This window comes from Haliotis asinina, chromosome 6 (genome assembly GCF_037392515.1).
Source record: "Haliotis asinina isolate JCU_RB_2024 chromosome 6, JCU_Hal_asi_v2, whole genome shotgun sequence".
NCBI classification, from domain to species: domain Eukaryota; kingdom Metazoa; phylum Mollusca; class Gastropoda; order Lepetellida; family Haliotidae; genus Haliotis; species Haliotis asinina.
The window spans coordinates 30,346,934-30,365,201 of NC_090285.1; the positions used below are offsets into that span (position 1 = coordinate 30,346,934).

The 18,268-nt window shown below is 37.3% G+C and overlaps 1 protein-coding gene across 6 annotated transcripts in view; it reads right to left on the bottom strand.

The window, feature by feature from the left end:
• LOC137288236 (synaptotagmin-1-like) overlaps positions 1–18,268 on the bottom strand; it is a 93,576-nt gene that overhangs the window by 21,399 nt on the left and 53,909 nt on the right. For 4 of the 6 annotated variants that reach the window (XM_067820685.1, XM_067820687.1, XM_067820686.1 and 1 more), the window contains exon 2: positions 6,616–6,866. In XM_067820685.1, coding sequence (XP_067676786.1) covers positions 6,616–6,841 — 226 coding nt within the window. In that variant the 5' untranslated portion in view covers positions 6,842–6,866. Of the gene's footprint in view, positions 1–6,615; positions 6,867–15,321; positions 15,552–18,268 lie in introns of those variants that run through there. The other 2 variants (XM_067820684.1, XM_067820689.1) reach the window with 2 other exon arrangements.

The window sequence follows — 18,268 nt, forward strand, 5'->3', positions numbered from 1 at the left end:
GTGCTGACTAGTATCATGCCAGGTAACTGGTGGCAGTAACCACCTCAGTAATCACTGTGAGGGTGGTAGTACAACATAACCACTGGCAGCAGTACTGGCTAGTATCATGCCAGGTGTATTAACCATCTCAGTAATCTCTGTGAGGGTGGTAGTACAACATAACCACTGGCAGCAGTACTGGACACAATGGGGATTAATGGTGTTTCAGTGGACTTAGACAAGAGTCAGCAGAAACGGACATATCCCCCCTGGCTCCCACATATTTGAAAGGACAAATCATCTGAGAGGTACTTAATGTTTTTTTAGACTAAAGTTTGAATTGTTTCAATGGAAATCATGAAAAATATAAATGCCATATATCTGAAAACAGCAAAAGGCACCACTTGAAGATTTGTCTCATATATCTGCCAAGATCTGTTGCAGCCAATCCCTCCATTTTGAGACTAAGTCAGAATCGTTTCCATGGAAAATGGAATATGATGAATCACAAAAATCTACAGATAGCAAAAGGCACCACTGTAAGGACTCCCTCACATTATCTGGCTAGTTTTGTTGATAGATATTAAGGTGTTTTCAAGTTGTGCTGTGGAAACAAAGTTCATTCAAAGTCATTATCGTTTCCGTTTAAATTGGAATATGATGAATCACGAAGAACTGTAAATAGCAAAAAGCACCACTTTAGGGTGTGCCACACATATCTACCAAGTTTTGCTGACAGATCTTTGGAAGTTTTTGAGCTGTGCTCCGGAAACGAAACACACTCTCACATTTGAGACTAAGTCCGAAACATTTCCATGGTATATCTACCAAGTTTTGCAGAAAAATATTGAACGTTTTTTTAGTTCTGCTCCAGAAACAAAGCTCACCCCACCATTAGAACGTTCCATGGAAAAACAAAAAAAGTATAAATGCCAAAAATCTGTAAATATCAAAAGGCACAACCATAGGCTCAGATTATTATATCTATCAATTTTGGTCTACAAATATTGAACAGTCATTGAGTTATGCTCCGGAAATGAAATGATTATGAACAGATGGACGGATGAGGCGTCAACTATATCCCCCTGTATTACCAGGCCCCCCTAAGTAACTGAAGGAATTACAGCAAATTTGAAGGAATTGCATCTCAAATGTAAACAAACGCAGCCCACTCACGAAACAATTGCAGCTGTATCGGCAATTTAGCGGTAATAACTGAAACACATCGGCCATATCGGAAGCAATGTCGGTAATACTTGAAACACACTCGGCCGTCTTCAGAGATTTTACGGCTCACATCCATGATTTGTCGGTCACGAACGGAAACTCACACAGCAAAACATGGCATCGTTCGAAGAAGCACCCGTCTCGGTGAGTTTTGTTCTTAGTTCCTACTATTACATTTTTATACTTATCCATCTTTGACCACCCTTGTTGAATGCGTTTAGGTATGAGGTGTTGTTGGAGCTATAGCTTATTTTTTTAGGAAAAGACTGTCACTGCAGAAGAGTGTCACAAGTCATGCCCCTGGGGGTTGTTTACATCTGACTTATTCAAGAAATCTGACTAGCACAATGTCAGATTCTTTTGCATACATTTGCCCAATAATGCAAACAAAAAGGTCACACCCAAAGAGACAGACTACTTTCAAAACACTGACATGTAATAGAATACCAATGCAGGGTGAAGGATTGTGCAATTTTTCTCAGGCACAAAAGGGTCCCATAATTACTGTACATGCATAAGAGAGCAGGTTTTGTTACACTGTGCAATTTAAGAATTAGTAGTGAATGGTTACAACTAACAAGATTCATAGAAAGAACACATCTTATTTTGTATATATACCATTCACTACTAATTCTATTATGTTGTCATAGCATTCCTGTTAGCTACTGGTATCATGTTGTCATAGTATTGTGACATCATAAGCATTGTGAGGTCATGGGCAGTGAACAGTTAGCCTTACTGTTCAGTTCAGCTCAACCTGATGAGGGGATAGGATAAGCCCCGAAACGTCATAAAAATAAACTCAAGAAGTTGCTATCCATAAAATTTTTCCTGTATTGCTACGCCAACTTCTAAATGCCTTTGAAGAATTACAAAAGTGTAATCCAAAACATAATATATCTTACATTTGACCTTGTTCTGAAATGGCAATTAGTGTCCATGTGCATTTCAAATCGTCTCTTGTCAAATGCTTCATGAATTTCACACCAGAAATATTGTTAGTTGCCATAGTTATCCACAAAACTGTTAAGACTAAATCTGAGAACATTTTTTATCAGAGTCAGTACTGAAAGAGATGTTAACCCCCTGGATGCCACAGGGACATATATGTCCTTCCTCTACATCCCTCACTTCGAAGTCCAATAAAATTCTAAATATACCACGCATAGATAAATACTTCACAGTTTTGAATTCTGCGGAAAATTCCCTGTTTCTTGATACCATCCACTATTATCTCAGACCAAGCTAAAGTGCTTAAAATTGCCTTTCAAAGTAGGCTTCATCGTAAATGTCGTCAATTTTCAAACTGTACAAAATCGAGATTCACAGCGTTATTTGCAGTATGTTTTGAACTGTGAAAATCGGATAATTACTGGGAGTAATGAATTTCAAAAATAGCATATCAATGATGACTGATACCAAGTTTTCATGTAACCAGTAATGATAATTCTGGAACGTCGCCGATGAACCCAGAATGGTTTGGGATGTTTTCGAAAATACAATTACACGAACGCCGAAGTGCGCTTTCCGCCATATTGGATAGTGTTTACAAAATCATGTTTCGAGAAGGCCGGTATTGAGACGCCTATTACATCATGTATATTTCATAGTTAGCTGCTACAAATGCATCACTGAATTCCCCAAGCGTCTTAGAATCAAATCAGAAATGGTCTTTGTCACCAATACCAAATGTCAAGACAAAACGAAACGAAATATACTTGGTATGAAAATGAATGCTGTGTTCAAAAGACAGTGCTTGATTGAATTGTAAACAAAGAAAAATTCCAATTTTACACTGTGTAGCATTTTTGGAAATTTTCCAACATCCAGCCGTCTAATCATTACTTACAATGGCTCAAAACCCGTAGTATATTCAGGGGAAGAGTTTTGTAGCATGAAATAGCAAATTGAAAATAGATAAAATGAAATCATTTGGTAATTCATAAGAAACTGTCAAACTTTTAGTGCAGTGTGACGCCATGACTGACGCAAAATCATGCAGAACGACAATGGTACTTATCGGCATTTTTAGCTTCGTCCGTCATTTGCAATGTAAACGATAAAAACATATAACAATAGACATATAGTCAGAATAATTCGGATTACTTACATCTCACATTTATGTACAAAAGATCACTGAATCAAGGAAAAAGTCCTCGCAAAATCCTGTGTACCCTTGTCAGCGAAGCTGCCATTTTGAAAGAAATCTGTCATCGGTAGTGATGTCACATGTCAACATTGTTGCACATATTAGGCAATTTCTTTGAGGTGAAGGTCAGTTGAACAAGAGTAAACACAATGCCCATATCATTCCGATTGCACTGTTAGTATTGTGATGTATATTTTGCGTATCGTTCAGATATTTTTTCATGATACTGACTTCACTATCTACATATATGCATGTTCAAAACCATACCATATGTGGATATAAGGTATGCGTTTTTATTCTTTGAAAGCTTTTGATTGTTTGAATAATATTTACATGGGAAATTGACTCAGTAAGTGTACTATGCCACATTTTAAGCCTCTACACAAGTGTTGGAAGATCACACATAGCCATTACTGCAACATGTGCTTTAGTTCCCATGATGTACAATATTCAGTACTTTGGGACAAATATTGCAGTTTCATATGAACAGGTTAATAAACAGCGATTTAATTCCAACTTAAAAGTAAAACTGATAATATTAATGAAAATGATTTGTATATTGTATGAAATGTAGGGGCACACATATTTAAAGGAACTGTCTTGTTCACTGTATTGGTTTGTGTCGTTTTTATAGACAAGACAATTATTAATATTGATTGACCAGGTGCGAGTTTGTCAAAACGTTCCATGATTCATTATCATTTTTTTCGATAATAAAGTCAATTCAAATTCGATTAAAATATATCTGATGGCAGAATATCTCACTCAAACAATATTTATACGAAAATTGTTAATATATATAAACCAGGTCATGTCTTAATTTGGACATGCCTTACGTCCATATTCTAATAATTCTGTACTGATAAAGCGATCTCTTTGTACCTTTCATTCATACTTATGAACCCGTGAAGGTTAGAATAGGCCTTCAGCAACCCATGCTTGCCATAAAAGGTGACTATGCTTGTCGTAAGAGGCGACTAACAGGATCGGGTGGTCAGACTAGCTGACTTGGTTGACACGTCATCGGTTCCCCATTGCGCAGATCGATGCTCATGTTGTTGATCACTGGATTGTCTGGTCCAGACTCGATTATTTACAGACCGTCGCCATATAGCTGGAATATTGCTAAGTGCAACGTAAAACTAAACTCACTCACTCACTCATACTTATGAAGTGAAATGATTTCATAATCATAAGAAGAAAAGCCTATTTCCTAAATGAATACTCAATGAATATTCAGGTGTTGTGAAATTTTGATTTACGACAAATTGATGCTAGACAGGTGCATGTGTTGCTCACAATAAGATATGTAGTAAAGCCATGTAATAGTTGATATATTCAGGACACTATTTCAGTGATAAAACCATACATTTTTTATTTGGGTTAAAAAGTGTTGAATTCTGACACAGAAGCAGAGATCTTTCACAAACTGAGTGAAAATTAGGTTAGATATATACTAATCAGCAACCAGAATCGTCTTTTTCCGACGTCCCAAAATGCACAAAACATGCCGTGACGTCAACAAAAATTTGACATTATTTTCAGCTATTTCATTACATTTGAAAATGTGGCTGTTACTCTGTTAATAATGATGCAAAATTAATAAAAATACATCTACACAAACAGGAGAATATGGGAATCTAAGAACTAAATTATGTATCGGATAGGGACATCCAAATCGCTATTACCTGCTTTTTGATGTAGCATCTTTTCTTACAAATTGTGAAACTACCAGAAGGCATCCTCTCACATTGGGGAACTTTGTATTGGAATAGTTTGTTTCACTGTGAACAAAACATAACGAAAATATACTGTCGGTATCCACAGCAAATACTCTCCATGTGATCGGAGTTAAATTGAGTTATGATCCCTTATCTTTATACATGCACGACCTCTCTGTTGACGTTTGGCGTCATAGAAGAAAATCAATTTTTGACATTTATTGCAGGTCATTTTTTATTTTGTGAGTATGACGTTATGCATCAGCACATACATCCATTTCATATACACTTATGTCGTTCAGATATCAAGCTGTATTTCCTTCGCTCACACTTTCCATAAAGATGCCAAATAAACAAAATCGTAGCAGAGTGCTTTTATTGGTGCACGATAAAAAACGGAGAAATTTACTACTTTTCAACACACACAAACGTTTTGGACAACTTTGAGCAGTGTCTATTTCTCAAACACCTGAGGTAGCCGCAGTTATATTTATACCAACGGATAGGAAATTAAATATTCTACAATTCTGTGCAATTTTCTAGCCATATGCAGATCCTGTACCACGCGAGCACAAATCTCTCACAAGGTTCACTTTTCAAACCTTACGAAAATGTGCGCCTGAAAAAAAAAACTTGGCATCCAGGGGGTTAAATAGCATACCTTTTCCATAGAATGTGGTATGATAAACACATCTGCAAGCTATAGTTCATAGTGTAGTTGGAAGAAGCTCCATTTGCATAGATGCTTTGACTGATAAGCTCCGCAAATTTTGTTCATTTGCATTCATTGGTTAATGATTTTGGCAGCGTGCCAGCTTCTGTCAATATATTAATAAATTTATCTCATCATATGAACCTGTTTTGATATATATATATATGACTGACTGTCAATAAACAATTATAGAGAACATAAACGTTTGTTGTAAATGTGGATTGACACTGTATTTTGTTTTCGTAATCAGTCTATGCCCACTACAGTCTAAGTAGGTCACCACTACCTTCATCAACACTCAACCTTACACAACATATCTAGCAGCTCTCAGAATGGTTATCCTCTACCTTTCCCAAGCAGCCCTATATTAGACAGAACTTGAAAATATGTAACTTTAATCCTACACAATAAATACTCACTACACTGAATATCAAAACCTACCTGCAGACATGCCACTGCTAATTCTCTGAGCTCTATCACACAGAATCAAGTAAACTCATAGGACAGGCAGGTGTCACGTGAAAGTGGTGATGCCAGATGCTACAAAATCTATCATGTGATCAGGAATATTCCTCACTGCCTTTGTTCCATGATGAGCGAGCTAGTGGAAACATATCACTCCAAATGCAACAAGTCTGTCCACAGCAATGGGCATTCTGGATGAAATCTCATTCTTATGTATCGAATATGTTGCATCTGGTATACATATGTGATCATGTTTTCTTCCTGAGATATGATTAATGAATGAAACAGTATGCAAGACACGAGTTCAGGCTGAAGGAGGTAAGTCAACTATTCAGAAGTGATCAATGTTCCATCTTACTTACATTTATTTACATTATCCCAAAACATAGCTTCCAGCTTTCCTATGCCTGTTGGTGCTTCTGTTGACCCCCCAGCTTCTGCTGCTACCTGAGTCACATCTCCAACAGGAGGTGCTTCACTTGCAGCTGCTGCTGCTGCTACAGGACCTCCGCCATCTTCATCGCCTGTTACAGCTCTCTTCAAAGCCCGACGGGCCCGGAGTAATGCCTCCATTACGGGCACAGGCATTTACCTGAAGTGCTCACAACAGGACCTGCAACAGAAATACTCTATGAGAATCTTATAATAATACAGTACATGACATCATTTCTCAGTTTGATGTAGTGCTGATAGTTCTATTTTAATTCCACAGCAAAACAAAAAAAACCAACAGCTCAACAAGAGAACTTGACAATGCAAAGGCTACAAAAAATAGACTGGATTCAGTCCATGTTCAGTGGTGTAGGTACCATAATAAAACAATAGCCCAGGTTTACACATGATTGTTTCTGAAAAGTCTGAAAAAGTGTTCTGGGCAAGTATTAGCCCAAAAAGTCATGTGTAAATAATAAAGAAGTTGCACATCCACAATTGTCTGGTATTACCCTATCAACTTGTAAATGCCTATCAAACAAGTAATCCTTGTTGTTCAAATTGGACTTTGCTGTAGTTGTATTTGGTGGTGTGACATACACTGTGAGTTGCATGTTAAGAGTGATTAACACAAATATCAAGCCAATGAAGTGATTTGTTGGGACTCTCTTGTGCAAGTAATAATTTGTCACAAGTGTTGTCAGTAAGTAATCTTTGTTCTTAATGCTAAAGGTCTTGACAGATATTTCTTTTAGTTCATGCTAATAACTGTACATTACAGCAAATAAATCACCAGTGTCATTTGCTCAGGATACTGGAGTTTGTAATGACTGAATGTGACAGTGGAAATATACATTTTATTTACTAATCATGAGAATACAACACTAAACAATACAATTTTTGCACAACACTTGCTTTTTGATATACTCAAGAAAATACTAAATTTTCTCTAAATTTTTCTCCTGGAAAACCATGCTCCAGATTTAGACCATTTAGTGGAGCAGGTAAGTGCTTGCTTTTAACTACACATAATCTGAGCACTACTTTGGCACATCTTATTTAGTATAATATACAAAAGGTAAATCAAAATAATCTAAGTGAATCACCAAACAGGTGTCAGCAAAAGGAAATGTTAAAAAGTTTACTTATGCTGGAAAATGTAGGTAAAGCCATAGATGCATTCATGTCATTTGATTACTCACAGCAAAGTATTTTCAAATGTTGAATATAACACCAAAGTCGCAATAGGAAGACATACATCAAATTAACAATTCAAGTCAAAATGAGATGAAAATAGTATTTGCAAAGTAAATTGTTTGATGTTAGATTGAAAACCTTTTGAAACTGAGTTGTAAATATTTCTGAAAAAGATTTTGAGCAGGAAATATAACTGTATGAAAAGCACTGAATCAAAAACTGGCCCCAACTTGTTGCTCTAATTCTATGGAGTGTTAAACACACTAGATTTATAAACCTTGGTATGATTATGTAAGTATAAACTGAGACACTGGAGAGCACACTGTGTAAATCTAAGGAAAGGAGAACATGGCTCATTCAAGATATTCAACTACAGTCGAACCCCGTTTACCCGGACCCCACATATCCGGAAACCCCACCTTCCGGACGATTTTTATGTGAAACGAAACTTACGTTCATTAATTGTACTCGCTTAAGCGGACCTCGCACTTCTGGAAACAGACAGCGAATTTTCAAACCATTCCCAAACATTTCCATTGAAAAATGATCCAGTTATCCGACGGAGAGATCTGTGCAATGTGCATGTTTATATATCACGTCTTATACCGTTTACCACACGACTATGTGATTTCTTAATCTATAACAAGGCATTTGGTGTGAATTGATTAATTAGCCATCAAAACACCAGTGACGCATGTCACTCGACTTGTTCATTAGGATTTGGCGTGTGGGAGAACACCTCATCAGCAACGAAAACACATATTAAGTAGGATTAAGGGAAACTACACTGTAATTGTACTGTATATAAAACTTATAAATCGACCCCTGCTATCTGTCGCGATGCAAGTTAAAAATACCCTGCGACATGATCAAGTCATGTGATCCCGTCCGAAAGTTTACTTTCTGCAGACAGCATAAATTCGATATAATGTATATAATGGATCATGCATTCCAAAAGATTATAGGCAAAACAGACATTTCCTGTAACTTTAATTCTACACAGGGTTCCAGAACATTTTTCATACATATATATTCCTTATGTTTTCAATACTTAGGAGTACACTTAGAGTACTGAATGGAATTTAAAGGAATACCAGTAATCTTGCACCACAACATAGCTACTTGTGGAAACAGGTAAACAGACGATAAAACAATATTTCTTCTGATAAATAGATCCACGAATGATTCTAAGACTGTGAACCACTGCTGTGGTGCATATGTGCTACATTTTCTAAATTATTTCCTCCTGTATCGTGCATATTTTTTATCTGTACATATCGTGATACATCCTTTTTTCTGGAGCCCTTCTATACTCTACCAAAGAAACTCTGGTAAGACTGCATCTCTCATGGTTTACATTCAAACATGTGATGGTTGCCTATCAAACATGTAATACCAGAAATAAATGACATCATCATTCACCATTATCTGTGCATATCACAGTACTTCACAAATTCTATCCATTCATGTGTAATATGTACTGTCATAAAACGGCTCCATCAATTGCAGTTTCATATACATCTGTTTCATGTTTGTAAATTCATCTGTGTTCTGCAAAATGTCAAACTAATTATATCTTCCGCTACAAAAAGTTATGACTACAAGGATTAAACTACCTTCCACATCAGCACATAACAATATCCAGTTGAGAGCAGTACAGCCTTCCTGTGCTGAATGTCACCACTATGTTATTAATGGCAAAATACGCCCACTGGCCACTTCAACTGCTGTTATGCTTATTATGCTACAGATTAGCTGCTAACTGAATTGCATCAACTAATGTAGTGTGACTGTAGTGTTGTACTTCAATCAGCATCAAGCTTCAGGCCATAGTAACACAAAGTTAGAATACAAATAAATATTGCACAAAATACTAGCTACATAAGGTTACAAAAGTATTTTGTGTCAAAAATATTCTTTGTTCAGTCTGCCGCAATGCCTAAGTTCATATTTACTCATGAACAGAAGGTACCATGTCAATTAGTCAACAACGTATAAACACTCCTGAGTGTGGAATAAAACATGGAAAATAGAAAATTGTATTCAACAAGAGGTTATTAAATAGGGTGGTGTGCTTTTGACATGTTTAGGATATCATTTGGATATGTTGCTTGTCTGCATGAGTTGAGGAAATAGGAAACGGTCATTAAGAGATTGCATCTTGTGTACAATACCAGATACAACATGTTCATTTTCATGGCTGACGTTTTACCCACATGTTCACTTACCTCATCTGATGAGGTTCTGAAAATGGATGGAACCACACAGGCTTATGCCTGTGGAAAAGCACTATGTTCACCTTGATCCATGTGAGGCATGGCTCTGTTTACAAAGCTTGGCTCAGACTTGCAATCAACATCCACAGAAATGTTGCATTTTGACATGCAAATACCCCTGAGATTTTTCAACTGTTTCCCCAAAGCTTTAATCAAGAAATGCCAATAGCAGCCATCAATCAATATCTGTTGCCATGCAACAAAGTTGATCAGTGACGTCAGTAGTTGGCAATAACTCCATCTGACCGGGAGTCCGGTATAGTTGTCCATGTAATGTAAATATGCAAATAAAGAACAGCAATAGAGTCACACAAGCAACTTCATTAGAAATGTTTTAGTAATTGCACTCCCATCAATATCCCAGCAAAAAGGAAATGATTCCTAAGCTCAAGCAGTCTGAATGAAATCAGAGATGTAGGAAATAATGATCACTTATCATGATAAACAATCCTAAATACTGCTACTGCATATAAATGAGATGAGGAGTACATAGATGATAGAGAAGTATGGTCATTTATCCTTGATCACATCTTACAGACATAATATACATACAACTTGTTGGAGGGGAACTACAGTACCCTTGAACTGTATGATCAGTGTAATTCTGAATAGATGTATGCTGACCTGTCAGCAACAAGCATGCAATACAAAACTGAGGTATTTCTACAATGACTGATAAATCAGAACCAGAACCAGAACCTGAACCTGAATGCTGATGATTAGGAAGCAATAGCCATGTTTGAGGGTTGTTTGGAAACTTTGGAATAATTATGTCAGTTGAAGGATTTAAGAGGAAGAATTTGATCAAACAGGATCTTGATCATCTTCATTTCAGTTGATGATAAAAACCTAATAAAACCTAAAACAGGGCCATACTCCATGTCTTGGTATTCCCAAATAGCCCAATAGTAAAAGTAAGGCTTCTATAATTGAGTTTATGTGCTGCAAACTTTGAACCCAAGGTCTGACTACAAGCAATAGCGGGTCTTAAAGTGGAGCTGTACCTAGGAGCTGTACCTTGGAGATACAACATCTAGGATACAGTGATGAAGCAGTCTCCAGATTTAGACAAAGAACAGATGTTCTCACACTGCACCCACAGTCAGTGGGGTAGGGAACTGTTGTAACCATAGATCATAATCATTAGGTATGAACAGGACTGAGTGATATACACTGCCAACAGCCTGCTTGATTCTACATCAGCTGGATCCTTGTCTCTAAGAACTAGGCTGGATCCTTGTCTCTAAGAACTAGGTGATCAAATGGTTCAGGCTCTACAGGACAGAAGGTGCAATGAAATCTTTTCCATTCACATTAGGACTGAACATTAACTGCAGCTGAATGGTCTGTGCAGTCCAGTGCTGAGTGCTTTCCAAATGGATCACTGGGTGTCTGAAGATACTGGCTTACAACAGTTTCACATACAACACAGTGAGACTGACATCCAGTCAGTGAAATTATCAGCTGGAAATGTCCATGAAGACAATCTAAAAGCAGCATATATCATCCGATCACAGGATTGGCATTCTTCAACTATTTACAATATCATATATCATGTTGATGCAAGTGGTTCCCTAGAAAACAGATCAACTTTTGAAATACTGATGGAAAGCAAAGGATTTTGACTGATGTAACACCTATATTTACTCAGTTTAGGAACATACCAATATCCAGAAGGAGTGTCTGAAGAAAATACAGGCTATCAACAGCATGTTATCATAAAGAAATTATGAATTAGAGCTTCAACAGTTGAAACAGACTGGCATGATGCAGGGACAGGCTCAACTTGGAAGAGCTCAAATGCTGGCAAATGTCAGCTTCAGTAACAAATAAAAGGTGCTTATTGAAACACATCGGAGATCAGTTATTTGGAGGATTAAAATGTTTGAGGAGAATGGTCCCTTCAGTGTATGGGTACACAGTCAAACACTGTCCTGAGGTTGATATTCTGGGTCTGTATCATATGGCACGGAGTTGGAATTTTGTTTGTTTATTTCTTGTTTAATGCTATACTCAGCAATATTCCAGTTATACATTTGTAGGCATGTAAACAACCGAGTCTGAAGCACACAATCTGGTGATCAGCATGAACATCAAGTTGTCATTTTTATTAACACAAACTTTTAAATGACACATAAGTTGCAATGATTTACTGACACATATGTTAAACACATGGAGATTCTGGTTTAAGACAGGTCCGAAATATATGAAAACTGACATATAGGGATTTCATATAACAAAACATAAAGAACATGTTTATGGACAACTGAACTCACTTCCGTTTAACAAACTATTGATGTAGCAAACTGAAATTAGTGGTCCCTTTGTGATCATTATACCATAATTTCCAGTGTATTCATCATTGGATTATCTGGTCCAGATTTCATTACTGAAAAGTCGTCATGTAGCTGTACTATCACAAACTATGACAGAATACAGGAGGAAGGGCTTACTTGATATCTAATATGTAATGTCACTGGCCTGCTCTTCTCGCTGGGACAGGATGAGATGAGATATGATTCAGACCTCTCTGCAGCTACAGAGTGGTCACGGCATGCGGGGAGAAGGGTTAACTTTAATACCAACTATATCATCTTATAGTGAGGCCTCACATGCAACAAACAAATACACTACAGTAACTATAACTGATCCACTATTATACTAACAGCTCATCATCATGATTGATGGTCTAATACAAGCATTGAACGGAATAACTATGGGTATCCAGAGACCTCTTTAGTGGAAAGGTATAGCTCAGACAATGTAATTTAGAATCTCACCCCCTCGCACTTCATTAGCCACATTCACAACAGATGCCAGTGGAAAGCATTTACCCTCATTGTCACATAAGAACAATATTGCTTTGAGGAATAGAAAGGGACATGGACAGATAGAGCTAAACTAAAGCTGGTCAATGTTTCATTAACACTTTGACATCCATCTGTCATTCTATGTACAGCCTACATTAGCTGTTGCCCAAATGGCATTCCCTCTCCGTGGTAACACGACCTTGTTCTTGGTTATCATTGTCCACAGCAGATATTGGCCACATGCAGTGTGCATTAGCTAGTCAAGCTTCCTATCCCTGACAGTTACAAGCCCACGATTCACGAAACTAGCTTGAAGTTTGAAAGTTTGAATTAATGTTACGGTCAGAAAGAGTGATATGTTTACAAAATGACCCCATGAAAATTCACTAGCCAGCAGAGCTGTGGAGATCCACTGGCCTAAATGGATTTTTACTAGCTATTTCATACACTGGTAACATTCAATACTGAAATATTTCTTCTGCAAGTGTCATCCCATCCTGATTTTATTCCAATTCAATTTTATCAGTTATCAATGCAAATTATCAATAGAAAACTTTTTCAGTTTTAACATGGAAAGATACATGAGGTGTTTTAAATCACAGTAATGTGGAAATCTGCCAATCTGAACTATAAAATCTTATAGACTTATTTACTGATATGTCAAAACAGCATTTAAAGGATTGGATATTAAACTGAGCAACACATCACTGCCTACGCAAATAATCAATACACAGCTGACACAGCCATACATAACCAGGTGTATATAGGTTGTGTCAATATCGATTACAGACAGTTTATAGCAATCAATATCTGTAACATATACAACTAATGCAAAGAGTAGCTGTGATTCTGTGACAGATATATTGCATCAAGAATTTGAAACACAGTGTCACTCTCCACTGCTATGCTCCATTCAGTCATTGTACTCAAACAGCAAACCAACACATCAATCATTGGGCCACTGTTTAAATTATGCACTACACTATATATAGATATGAAAAGTGAAACTTGTATTGATTGTATTGTTTTTTTCTTAATATGCACATTTTCATCTCCTATTTATATTATCAATCGACCCGTGAAGGTCCCAGGGTAGAAAAGGCCTTCAGCAACCCATGCTTGCCATAAACGGCGACTATGCTTGTCATAAGAGGCGACTAACGGGATGTCATCGGTTCACAATTGCGGAGATGGATGTTCATGTTTTCTATCACTGGATTGTCTAGTCCAGACTTGATTATTTACAGACCGTCGCCAAATAGTTGGAATATTGCTGAGTGCAGTGTAAAACTAAACTAACTCAATCTATAATCATTAAGACTATTAATTTGGGGTTATCGTACACTTGTATTCAGTTTTCTGTATCTCTACACCAGTTTGATACAGATTCAGAGGTGTGAGTTTCATTTTCACACAAGATTCACCAAACCAACCCAGTGGGACAGGTTGTGATTTTGAAATGAGGTGTTTGGTTCCTACAGTATTTATCTACATTCAAAGCTACATAGTTTACATGGTCTATAACACCAACATTAACAGGAAACATCAAAGCATCATTTCATTTTGTTTTGCCAGTTGAATAACCTCAATCTGAATTGTCACACAGTCAGGGTAAAACATTGTTGAAACCATACTCTGGGTTTCCTTGAAATATGCTTCTGTAATTAGAAACTTGTCAAACTGAGCAAGCCAGAGTAGTACAGACTTGTATTTGGTCTCGTTAGAAACCTGAAATGACCCCAAGAACAAGACAATCAATATCCCTATCAACACTCCCTCCAATCTATCCACTGGCTGTCACTTCCTCTAGTAGACTGAATAATATATGAAACTCACCATGATTATCACAGGTGGAAGATGTAAAGAATCACTAATTACACTAACTATGTGAGGCACACCAATTTCAGATCATTAAATCTATTCCATAATTAATAGCCTGCTTTTCGTTTACGGATAATAATCGGCATAACATTTGCAATGGTTAGCTTTAGTCAGGTACAAGGAGTATGAGACTATTTCAGCCATTTAAATATACATCATTCTAACCTTAACATTAATACCAGTGACATCTGAAAGCATGACAAATAATTATGTCAAGACTTCTACTGCAAGTCTTGAGAAGGTAGAATATAGAACATCTTGTATATGTATTTCACATGAATCCCATTAAACAGAAAACTGCGTTGTTGTTTTGGTATGATAATCCAATTCCTTGAGAGGCAGAGAGTGCCAATATCTCTGCTTGAAACTGGCCACCAAAATCAATACCTTCCTATCCAAAATGGAGAACATCCATCATAGATCTCAAGACGAAGAGACAGTTATACTGCCCTGAAATGGACACGCAACTCACCAGAACACACAATGAAAGACCAAAGGCCCTTATCCCTGGTAGATGGGGAAGGGTTAGCTTGACACTAGGACTTGGCTAGCAGTGTAGAAAGAGAACTACACACACACAGACATGTTGATTTCACTTCACTTCTTCCTCAACATCAGTCCATTACAGATGCAGCAGTTTTCACGATCAATACCGCAAAGCATTGTGGGAGAGCCTGTCTCATTACCACTGCAGCTGCTAGGCTACGGAGCAAGAGTGAAGTTATTATGTTAATAATTGAGCGGTATCTCTCTACAATATGAAACATCCTCAATATGCAGGCCTAACGTGCACTACACAAATTGATAAGTTACTTAGAACAAAAATTCAAAAGTTATAAATGATTGGCTTTCTCAAGATATAATTATTTCATCCAATAAACATTCCAATATGGTGGATTCTTTCAATCAATGACCGCACCGATGTAAATTAGCAACTACGCCACTGGCATTGTGCTATGTTTGAGGTCATATTAATAAGGTTAGTGTTCCTGGCTGATGCTTGTCTGTTCTTCTGATAGGTTTGAAGTTGCTTTAACAATTGAACTCTTTGGAGCTGCAACTAGTCTGGCCTTGAAGTATGTTTGCGATTGTAGTGATAAGGAAATTGCTCTGTGCTGCTACTATTCTGATCTTATGTACAGAGAGCCCTTATTTCAGACTGTTTGTTGTCTGGTCTTGTGTACAATGAAATGAACTGTAATATGCTATGTGGTGTGTGTGAGGTTGTGTTAACAAGGAAACTGTTTCTGACTACCAGTAGTCTGACCATGTGGTAAGCGTGAGGTTGTGTTAACAAGGAAGCTGTTTCTGACTACCAGTAGTCTGACCATGTGGTGTGTGTGAGGTTGTGTTAACCAGGAAAATGTTTCTGACTGCCAGTAGTTTAGCCATGTGGTGTGTGTGAGGTTGTGTTAACAAGGAAACTGTTTCTGACAACCAGTACTCTGACAATGTAGTATGCTTGAGGTTGTGTTAACAAGGAACATGTTTCTGACTACCAGTAGTTTGGCCATGCGGTAAGTGTGAGGTTGTGTTAACAAGAGAACTGTTTAAGACTTATAGCTGTCTGACTATGTGGTATGTGTGAGGTTGTGTTAACAAGGAACATGTTTCTGACTACCAGTAGTTTGGCCATGTGGTAAGTGTGAGGTTGTGATAACAAGAGAACTGTTTAAGACTTATAGCTGTCTGACCATGTGGTATGTGTGAGGTTGTGTTAACAAGGAAAATGTTTCTAACTACCAGCTGTTTGACCATGTGGTGTGTGTGAGGTTGTGTTAACAAGGAAACTGTTTCTGACAACCAGTACTCTGACAATGTAGTATGCTTGAGGTTGTGTTAACAAGGAACATGTTTCTGACTACCAGTAATCTGGCCATGTGGTGTGTGTAAGGTTGTGTTAACAAGGAAACTGTTTCTGACTACCAGTAATCTGGCAATGTGGTGTGTGTGAGGTTGTGTTAACAAGGAACATGTTTCTGACTACCTGTAGTCTGACTATGTGGTATGTGTGAGGTTGTGTTAACAAGGAAACTGTTTCTGACTACCAGTAGTCTGACCATGTGGTGTGTGTGAGGTTGTGTTAACAAGGAACATGTTTCTGACTACCAGTAGTCTGACCATGTGGTGTGTGTGAGGTTGTGGTGTGTGTGAGGATGTGTTAAAGATCACATACACTCAAGGGTCATACGAATGCATAAATCATTTATTAACATCATCATTAAAACAGCCCTATCGTTAAAACTACTCATTTCGGTATCTAATAACCTTAAATTGACCTTTTTAACAACAGTGCACAATTCTCTCCCATGAACAAAATTTCAATCTATCAGAGGGGCGCGCCTCCATGACATAATATGAGGTATACTTATGTTATTTGCTGTAGTATTCATCTACATTTCTGAGGGTAGATTATCTTGTTTGGAGGTTTGTCTAAACCTACAAACATGACAGTTGCTTTGCAAAATGAAAGCTCTGTGTTTTCATAATCTACTTCCATGTAATCTTGTCACCTGCTTTGCTTATTTTCCTAGATACAGCTTGTTTTCATAGACGATTCTGTCAAAATCACTTGTTGTCATAATGTTTATATATCATTCTTGTAGTTCTGTTACAAACGATGTCATGTAAAATCCTGTTGGTCGTGATCCAAAAACATATTTAACTACGAATAAGAAGTAGTTTTGATCTTTTAACTAAATAAAACAAACCATAATCTCACTGACTCTCAAAATGACTCTAGGCCATGAAGCCACAATTTTGAAAAATGGTGGCACCCTGTTGCCAACATCCACCAGTCTGAGTATAAATGCTATTTAGAGATTATCTAAACTACTGTATCTATATCTGAACTACTTTGCACTGGTAGTAAAATATGTATTTGATTGATGGACAAAAAGACTTTGCATGACATTTCTCATACATAACAATTTCAGTCTTGGAAGCAAGATGGGTGTCAATATTATTGTCACTTCGACCACAACCTCGCTTCCGAGGAAGAAATCATTATGTTACAAGCTGTGTCGTGCAAATTCCTTTTGGTCATTATTTATTTAATACAACTAGTAAGTGGTTTTAATATTTTTAACTCCATGAAAACTAATCTAAATAGCATCTTCTATCTTGGAAGTGAGGTAGGTGTTGAACCTCCTGATTTAATACGTACAGGCTTCTAAAACGCTCGCTTCACACTCACAAACAACATTTTTAGCATGAACTGAGGGATCCGGTCCAAATCTGTTCATAGATTGACACCATCACCCAACACCTGGGAGCATTTGAAGGCAACACATGAATCAGCATGTCTTTGTTGACGTCAGGAAATCAGCAAATTGACAAGCTTCTTACACACTTAACATACAACTAACTGAAAATCCTTCCACACGACATCTCTGACAACAGAGTTACATAACCAGACT